Genomic DNA, 9963 nt, shown 5'->3' on the forward strand with positions numbered 1-9963 from the left:
AACTTCCCGTTCTCTCCTGAGAAAGTCCCTGTTTCTTTCCATTTTAGTAGATTTTGAAACTTTTAATAAATGAATAACTTTTCAAAGTGTGGTAACTATATCTTCATCTTTGCCCATTACCATCCACAAAGAGGCCATACAAATGTAAGTGCTCAATAAATATTTACCTGAATTAAATATTTCAAAAAGAATTATTAATAAGCACTATTAAATATTCTAATAAGCACACTGGGCTGCATGCTTATCATAACAAGCCAACAAATATCTCCTATATGAAGTATCAACCCAGGGAAATTTCCAATGGCTAACCATTATAACAAAATTTAATTGTTACATTGTGCTAAGTAAAAACACAGGAAACTTTTTTATTCATTTGAGTTTTACAACTGGCTGGATTTAGTTTCTTCCCCAGTGTCTGGCCGGAGACAACACAATCGCATCACCATGTTGGTTATACTGGCTGTATTAATCAAGAGGCTAAGCAGCAAATGAATGGACGTGATATTTTTACCCCCAGTTCTCTTTCAGCTCTCGTCAAGGGAGGTTGATAGGGCAGGTAGAAGATCTCAGTTCTTTTAGAACAAGGGTTCTCCAACTTCAGGTCGCATCAGAATCCCATGGGGGGCTTGTCTAACACAGATCGATGGGCCTCATCTCCAGGGTTGCAGATTCAGGATCAGAGGGTTGCAAGTCTGACAACTTTCAATGTAATGCTGATGCGGACGGCTCAATGACAGCACTTTAAGAACTCCTCTTTCAGGGCGCAGTGGCTCACACCTGTAATTCCAGCACTTTGGGAGGCGGAGGCGGGCGGATCATCTGAAGTCAGGAGTTCAAGACCATCCTGGCCAACATGAGGAAACCCCGTCTCTACTAAAAATACAAAAATTAGCCAGATGTGGCGGCAAGCGCCTGTAATCCCAGCTACTTGGGAGGGTGAGGCAGGAGAATCAATTGCTTGACCCAGTGAGGCAGAGGTTGCAGTGAGCCGAGATCACACCATTGCACTCTATCCTGGGGGGCAAGAGCAAAAGTTCGTCTCAAAAAAAAAAAAAACAAACAAACAAACAAAAAAAAAAACTCCTCTTTCAGGACAACGTTTCTTCAAGTGTGGCCGAATTTTCTTACAAACCCTGACCACCCAGGGATGCTGGGGGACCTCCGTCGTGGACATCAGAATCACCACAGCTGGGCCCCAGGAAGCAGCCTTTGAAAGGAGGACTCCTGATGCTCCTCGTGGACAGCAGGTTTTGAGAAGCACAGATTTAAACCTAGCTCACCATCAACACTGGTGCAGTTTCCCAGGCCCTCCCCAGAGCCACCTAGCATCACTGAGGCAGGATGTTACTGTGATCTACCTGCACAACTGCCACTCTTCATGGCCCTCCTTCAACTTTCCATGTGTTTCTCCTTTATAGCTAAGAGGGCACAAGGGGAGTGACCCTCCCTTGCTAGGATCTCTGGAGGCTGTCACATCCCACACCTGAGTACACAACACTTCTCTTCTCATCCTGTTTTTGTCTTTTTCTCTCACATACTCCCAGCCCCTTAATTACACCCTGGCCTTGCCAGCCGCCTCACCAATGATGGGGGCACTACAGACTAGGAAGCTTGGTGACTAAATCTTTCCTCCTCCCCACCCAAGGCAGCTCAACTTATTTTTCTCTGCTGGGTTTTTCAGAGCTACAGTGTAAACTCAGGCTTTCTGATGACTAAACTGAAAACCACCGCAGTATTTTAGGAAGCAAAAAAGCAACATCCTCTTATAATGCAAGATTTACATTATTTTGTACCTCTTTAGAATGTTTAATTTGTGAGTTAGAAAGACATTAATAATTAAACCTTCCCTCACTTATAAAATAAGCCTATTAACATGCATGTTATATTCATAAAGATAGTAAGCACACTAAAAAATGAGACTGTAGGAAAGTTGGTTTTCAAAGAGAAGAATCTCAGAATTAAAGTAAAATGCATGGTGGACATAACCCCTAAGAAAAATGTTTCACTGTTGAAAAGCATAAAACTCATTAAAATGCCTTATTCCCTAAATGAAAACTAAGCCTTGGGATATTCAGATAATACATGCTCATTCTAGAAAACTTAATGAAATCTAAAACAAAAATTGAAAGAAAACAATAGTTAATCTAACACATAGTTCCTCTACTATATACAGCCTCACAATTCCTAGAATATATTACAATCCTTAGAGAATTATGAAAAATTTAAATAAAGCTATTGACTTTTCTAGAACTGTTACAGAATTACTTAAATTCTGAAACCAACTTTTACCAAATCTAAAGGCTAGGCTATGCTTCATTTATAAAGAATTTATATAATCTGAAGACGTAATTCAAATTGCTTGCTCATTAAAGAAAATTCATTTTGCATTACCCAAATTATATACACACTTATCCATATATCACTATATGTCAATAGATTATTTTCTTAAAATCTTTAAAAATAACCCTTTGAAAACATGAGAGACTAAAACCTATAATTTTCTAGATCGGAACAATTTATTATGCTCAAGCAATTCTTCTTTACATATACAGAACACTAAGAATGTTATAGTAATTTCTTAGCATATTTCTTTCATGCTCACTGATTTAAATTTGAAGTATTTTCTTCATTATCAATTTTCAATCTAGCGAAAACACCTTGAAAATGTAAACTGCTATGATTATAGTTATCTGAAAAAGAAAAAAACTTAACTGCTAAACAAATATATTACCACTCTTTGCAAAGGGTAGTTTAAAATTCTGTATTTTGAAAAAAATTCAGATTTACAGAAGACTTGCAAAAACAATACAAAGCGTACAAGTACTCCCTTCACCCAGCTTCCCCCGGATGTTAACATCTTACATATACAGAGCAGAATTACCAAAGCTAAGAAATTAACATTGGTACCACACTACTAACTAAATTACAGGCTTTATTCAGATTTCAGCAGTTTTCCTACAAACATCCTTAAAATATTATTTTAAAAAATTAATTTATCCACAGGAGTCCCAAATTCACAAGGTTATGTTAACGTTTAATATAGGTCAAATACTACTGTAGCTGAAACAAAGAGCTAAGTCTGTATTTCTATTTCTGCAAACCAAAGCTTGCTTACCAGAACTTAACACATCAAAACCATTATAAGGTAGAACTAAATACTTCATTGTATTATATAATATATGTTGCAACTTGGCTTTTAAGAAATTGGGTCAAAGAGGAATAACTTGCCAACTCGTTGGCTTCTCACCATGCAAAAGAGAATTTCCAACAAAAGTAAAATGATTTAACTTTCTTTCTCATATCTTACTTATATACCATCTTACCAGTTATTTTTAGTGAACACTAAAGGCCTAGAAGATATAAAGTGAACCTCCATTATTTTGCCTAACAAATTAGAAACTGTAACGATAAAAAACAATTTTTTAGCCCTGGCATGGTAGCTCACGCCTGTAATCCCAGCACTTTGGGAGGCCAAGGCGGGTGGATCACAAGGTCAAGAGATTGAAACCATCCTGGCCAACATGGTGAAAACCCACCTCTACTAAAAATACAAAAACTAGCTGACGGTGGTGGTTGTGCGCGCCTGTAGTCCCAGCTACTCAGGAGGCTGAGGCAGGAGAATCGCTTGAACCCAGAAGGCGGAGGTTGCAGTGGGCCGAGATCATGCCACTGTACTCCAGCCTGGCTACAGAGCAAGACTCCATCTCAAAAAAAACAAAACAAAACAAAAACAAAAACATAATTTTGTAATGAAATACATAATTATAGTAAGCAACGTCATCACAGACCAAGATCCTAATACTTTTCCAGTAAGTTTAGCATTCTATTTCTGATGTCTGGTATCCAAATCACATGTAGTCCACCTCCAGAAGTGGTTAATTAACAGTCTTAACAATTCCAAACTCATTCCAAAAGAGGACAGGAGAGCACTGCAGAAGGCAAACGGCAGAGTGCCTTGTGTAGATGATATCTGAGTTATACAAAAACCCTTGACTGATTATGTATTTATAAACCCTCACGAGTAGTCCATTGGTCTAAAAAGAATCCAGTGTGGAAAAGGCAAGCCAAGTCTAACTTTTAACAATCACTTCTCTCCTTCCATTTTATTATATATTGGTCCATTCACACACAATTTGAACATGTGCAAATGATCAGGATTCCCATTAGTGATTTATTCAACAAATACTAATGCCTGTGACATCTAAGAATCTATGAGAAATGTCTTATGAGAAAGCCAGAAGAAAATGAAAATTGGCTTTGCCCTCAAGGAGCTTACAGTCTAGCTCTTCTATCTCTAAAATTTGTTCCCATGTCAAGTGAAAAGCAGCCAATTACTACAATTTCTGGAAGAAACATAAAAAAGAAATGTGTCAATGCCGCTCCTAGCATTCAGAAATAACTTTCTCAACATACAAAAACAAAAAACAAAACCCTGAGTCACACCTGTACTACCTAAATGCAATATAGAGAGAAAAAAAAATAATGAAGTGAATGAAACATAGCTGATCCTTGCACATATGAAATTTGCCAACTTCACTTTTCACTTTTTTTTTTTTTTTTTTTTGAGATGGATTCTCACTCTGTCACCCAGGCTGGGGTGCAGTGGCGCCATCATAGCTCACTGCAACCTCGAACTTCTGGACTCAAGCGATTCTCCTGCCTCTGCCTCTAGAGCAGCTGGGACCACAGGCACACGCCACCACACCCAGCTAATCCAATTTCACATTTTTTAAAGTTCAACGTTTCTGAGGCATGGCTTGGATGCTGCCCTTTACCCACGAACATGCCAGGATAACTCTGGCTTTCTAGATAAGAAAACACATTTCACTTTATGGTATGATAACTCAAACAAATAGATACATTTCTTCCAAATGAAAAATCAGGCTAAATTTTAGTAGAAGTCTATTTTGACTTGACTGATCATTTACATCAGCCTTAACAAGGACATGGGTCAGTACAACTGAGGCTGAAATCCTTTTTGGTGATGAGGAAACCATGGTTTAAATAAGCAATATAAATATTTGTTTCCACCCCCTTGCACGCAATTTAAAAATCCATCCAAATGATATTTGACACAGCTTAACTTTAAACAAATCCCAAGCAGGGAGTTATGGATTTTAATAAAGAGAAAACCATCACTAGGGCTCTCATACTTGGCTTCTAATATTAATGAGTTACCAGGCTCTCAAATTGGCGAGTGCTACTCTATTATTCACTAATAAGAACGCAGACCAAATTCTGCATCCGTTTTATAATCGGACGACAGTGCATCATTGTGTTCAATCCTCTGGAGCACGCGCAATTACCAGGCAGTTAGGGAAACACAAAACTTGGAGAAAGGATATTTCTGTATTGAAGGTGATGGTTTGGGTTTCAAAACCTACAAGTTCCACTCCTTCTCTGAGGCCAACTGTGATCACGGGTCCTGCAGATCAGCAACACACAAGACACAACTAATGTGCCTGTTGAGTCCAGAGCTCCACCAGCCAATGGTCCTGGACCCCAAGAAAATAAAAAGGTTTCCACGCACCAGAGAACCAAAGGTTTTTACTGCTTAAAATATGCTCTTTACTGTTCATGAAAGTCCCCTTCATCGAATTCTTAAAAAGCCCAACTTACTCATTCAACTCACTTGTTCCCAAACGCTGAGACCTATTTTGCAAAAACCAAGTTTAAGACAAAGGAGCAGGTTTTTTTAATTAAAAGAAAAAGGAAGCCCACCGCCCCCACTGCATGTGGACCTTAATGAAACTAATCTAATAAACACTAGAAAGGTGTGCAAATGGGCCAGCATTTGCTGTCCATCCACCTGTGTCATCCAGGTAATAAAGGTGATCCTGGGGGTTGTAAACCCCTGTGACAGCGTGCCGGGTTCGGCCCCACGCCGGACCCCCGACTCCGATCCACAGATCCTCTCCATGAGGGGCTCCCCTGGGCTTAGAACGCCCCCGCGGGCGCGTGCAGGCACACACGCGCGCACACTCACACGCTTGCTCGCACACCGCCAGTGCCTCTCCTTCCCACCTGGGACCCCCGAGCAGCCGGGCTGGGTGAACAAGTTGCCGCTGGCCGCGGCGCTCCGCTAGGGGGCCGAGGGTGGGGAGGGGGAGCCCAGCGGGGCGCAGGGCCGTGGCTACCAGGGCCTGGGGACCTGCCCGCTCCCTCCGCGGCGGCCGAGCCCTCCCGCTGGGACCGGCAAGGAACTCCCCCGGCTTCTCCGCAGACGCTGCGCGACCGCGGGGACCTACCAGGGTCGCCAACCGCGCCGGGCAGGGGGCGACAGGGAGGGCAGGACACCGGGAGATCGCCGCCGCCCAAGCGGCCGCCAGGTCCCGGCGATCGCTGCGGGCGCAGCCGAACACCGGCGGCCTGGGCCCGGCCGCTGCTCGGGGTCGGCGGAGACCGCGCAGCGCCTACGCCAGGCGGCCCGGTGGCTGCAACTGGGAACTTCAAGCAAAGTTTTCTGCTGTTCCTTTTGCAGCCGGCCAGGGACTCATAGTGGAAGCCGCCCAACCTTGAGCACTAGCCCAGGCCGCGGGAGGACGGAAGCCGAGCTGGGAGTCCCGGCTGGGGAGCTCGCCCTCGGGGTTCGTCCGCTCAGCCCGCCCGAGGACTGGGCGCCTGCCAGCCCCACGGCCCCTCGCCCAGCGCCCGGCTCACAGGCAGAAGCCGTGTCCGGCCCGCCGCGCCTCCCGCCCGGCCCCGACGCCAGCCTTAGGGCTCTACCACCAGAGAGCTGCCGGCGTCCCGGGCGTCCCGCGCCGGCCCGCGCGTCTCGGGGACGGCAGAGGCGGTCCCGCTTACCTGAGAAGGTCTCGCCCGCCGCAGTTAGCAAAAGTCCGGCCAAAGTCGCCAGGCAAGTCCCAAGTCTCCTCATGGTGGTGAGTGCGCGCCGGGCCGCTCCCCGGCGGCGGTGGGTGGGCGCACGAGGGCGGTGGGGGCCGGGAGCTTTGGTTCCGAGGCAGCGAGGAGGGAAGGGTAAACAGCAGAGCACTGAGCCAAGCCCCCAAAGTGCCAACAGTTGCAGAAGTCCGAACTCCAGCGGCTCCAGGGGCGCGGGCACAGGGTCCTGGGTCCTCCTCCCCTGTCCCTGGCCCCACTCGGCGTCTGGCGCCGCTGTCAGAGGTTGCTGAGGGCGAGCCCGCGGAGCCAAAATCTTCCCTCGGTTCCGGTGGCTGAGCTCGCCGCCTCTCGCCTTCCCCTGCCCGGGACCCGGGACCCGAGCTGCCGGCCGTGGCCGTGGCGGTGGCCGTGGCCGTGGCAGCGCGCGTCCCGCCCGCTGCCTCTCCACAGGCAGCCCAGAGCCCAGCCCCGGGCGGCGGCGCGCCGATGACCGAGCCCGCGCCGGCTGCGCGCGGGGCTCTTGCTCCCCGACTGACTGGCGGTGCCCCGCAGGCCGGCTGAAGGGAGCGCTCACGTCACGGCCGCCCGGCGCCGCCGCGGCCCGCTAGAGGGCGTGAGCGCCCGCGCCCAGCCGGCCCGCGCCCGAGCGCCTCCGGGAGCTCTGCTGGGGGCGGCCCCGCGGCCACCGCCACTGCCGCCGCCGAAGCGGGCGTCAGCCGCGCGGGGAGGAGCGGCCACTGGGCTCCCCCCGCCCACCTCCTCGCCCCGGCCGCGCCTTCTATTTTGGTGGCTGGCTCTGGGGAGGGTGACTGTGGAAGGGGCTGTGCCGCCGCCAGAAGTTTGTCCCGGGTCACGAGCCGCGAGTAGTTTGTGAGCGCGGCCGGGCGGGACCAGCGGCCTGCGACCCAGCGGGCTGAGCTAGGCGGCTTCGAGCCCGGCGCCGGACGGCGATGTCACCGCACAGGGCCAGCTGCACCCGGAGTCGCCGGGCCTGCGCTCCTCGGCGGCTGCGGGAAACGCGAGCCAGGCGATCGCGGAGGCTCCAGAGGGCTGCGAGGTCCTCTGCGCCGCGGGCGGAGCGAAGTTGGCGGGCGCCGGGAGATGGCGCGGGAGCCGGGAGCGCAGAGCCCCGCGATCGCCAGCCCGCTCCCGGCCGGGCCCGCGGGGTACACGCCGCTGGCCCCGAGCAGTGGCGCCCGGGAAGCCGTTTCTGCTGTTCTGCCTCCTCATCATGCCTCGGCGTCCCGTGTGGGCCCGGAGCGAGCCGCAGGCAGTACACGGAAGGCGGTGGTCACACCAAAACCAGGGTTTGGACATAACCCGTGGTTTCTGTATCTGGTGGAAAGTGCTGGGAAACGGGAGAAAGAAAAGTGGGGAGTGAATCAAGTAATGTCTTGAAATATTTTAGTTTTACTATTTTGGGTCTGAGTGAATAAAAAAACCTTACAATGCTTCAGCAAAGAGTAAATTTTTTATTTTAATTGTAAAATTTTTTGTAAGTGATCCTTCTATCTTCCAGGGAATAAGCACATTGAGCCAGCACCAACTAGACAGCTGTAAGCTCCTGGCCTAGCTAACTGAACGCAATAGAAGGGTTGGGAAGAGGTTAAATTAGGAACCAAAGTAACTGAGTGACAGGGTTCTAGCAATGATTCTGGCTAGAAGGCAAACCGGTGATGCAGAGGCACCCGGGAGTTCTCCTGCACTTTTTCCACAAGAGGGGTCCTCTGCTCAGCGCTCACTGCTTTCTAGTGCTTATAAAGACGCAAAAAATAAATGGATTCTACTCTCTAATTGACCCTGTCTCCAATGTACACCAGAACCAAGAAAGATAGAGCTGTCATCCTCCTAAGGCAAATTTGGGGACTAGAAGATTTTTGCCTTTAGTGTAGCAACCAACACTCCTCTTACTTCAGGAAGTCCACTTAGTAGATACTTTCCAGACCTGTTCTTTAGAAGTCTCTATATTAATCATTTACTTGTTAAGATGACCTTACATCATCCTGCCACTTCTCCCAACTATGTGCTTATGGAACCTTATCTTTAATTGTGAAATGAACATTGAAATCTCAGGAAGGAAGCAGTGTCTTCAAGATCAGCAAGTGCGGATAGTCAAATCTGCAACCTAGGCTTTCAATTTTGATGTACTTGTGTTCTATACTGGAGTTCAAATTTGCTTTTTAAAAAAAAAAATAGTAATAGGCTTTTCAATGGAGTTTTTCTGCTAGTGGGAGGACAGAGGTACAAGCTAGGGGGATAAAAGTTGATCTTGATAAGTAACTTCTTTAAATTAGGTGAAGTTAATATTAGGGTGGGATTTCATTTGCGAAGTATTTTAATTCTTTCAGCAAATATCTACTGAGGCAATACCATATGTCAGGCACTGTGCTAAGTACTGGAAGTTGTCTTAGGCTGGGTTCCCTCAGAAACAGACCTGGAGGTTGGGCTTTAACTATGAGTGGTTTCGAATTGGGGAAGTGATCCCAGAAATCACTATAAGGAAGGTGAGACAGCAAGACAGAGGGAAAAAAGGCAGACATTGATATGGGATGTGTCAATAAGCAGGTGACGACTGTGGGCAAGGGAAACTCAATCCCCTGGTGGGGGGACGAGGAGGAGCAGGATGGAAGAGGAAGGGACCACACTTCAGACCTGCCACTGAGGCAGTAGACAGAAAGCCCTGCCAGTACTCCAACTGCTGCTGCCACAGGACTCCCCTTGGTAACCTCTACAAACCCTGTCCCTTCCGATTGTTACTTAAAGCTTAGTGGCAGGGTCTGTAAATTTCAATTACCCCTGTTCTCTATCTTTACAATGTTAAGTTGACCACCCTTTGCAGCCTTCCATCCACATTTCAAAGGGTGGTGGGATTTTTGCCAGCAGCTTCTGCCCTCTCAATTCATGACAACTACTGTTAGTTTACTCCCTCTTATAGGTAACCGGTCAGAGCAGCCTTTGAGCCTAAATGGAAGTCCACTGCTGAAATGAATGGATTGGACTTCCTCTAAGGAAGGGATGCTGTAGGAATCCTCCCAGTGGGACATTTGCTTTGACTTGTTTTTTCAGCAGTAGAGATTTAGTTTTAACCACATTTCACTCCTGACTCACTGGGGACAATAG

General features: G+C 47.6%; 1 protein-coding gene across 5 annotated transcripts in view; it reads right to left on the reverse strand.

Moving 5' to 3' along the window:
* Positions 1-7914, reverse strand: part of PTPRM (protein tyrosine phosphatase receptor type M) — an 837547-nt gene extending 829633 nt beyond the window's left edge. For 3 of the 5 annotated variants that reach the window (XM_021929846.2, XM_021929845.2, XM_017951539.3), the window contains exon 1: positions 6805-7305. In XM_021929846.2, the coding sequence (XP_021785538.1) occupies positions 6805-6877 (73 nt within the window). In that variant the 5' untranslated portion in view covers positions 6878-7305. Of the gene's footprint in view, positions 1-6804 lie in introns of all 5 variants that reach the window. The other 2 variants (XM_017951542.3, XM_017951543.3) reach the window with 2 other exon arrangements.
* Positions 7915-9963: the final 2049 nt, after the last annotated feature.

This window comes from Papio anubis, chromosome 19, assembly GCF_008728515.1.
Source record: "Papio anubis isolate 15944 chromosome 19, Panubis1.0, whole genome shotgun sequence".
NCBI lineage: Eukaryota > Metazoa > Chordata > Mammalia > Primates > Cercopithecidae > Papio > Papio anubis.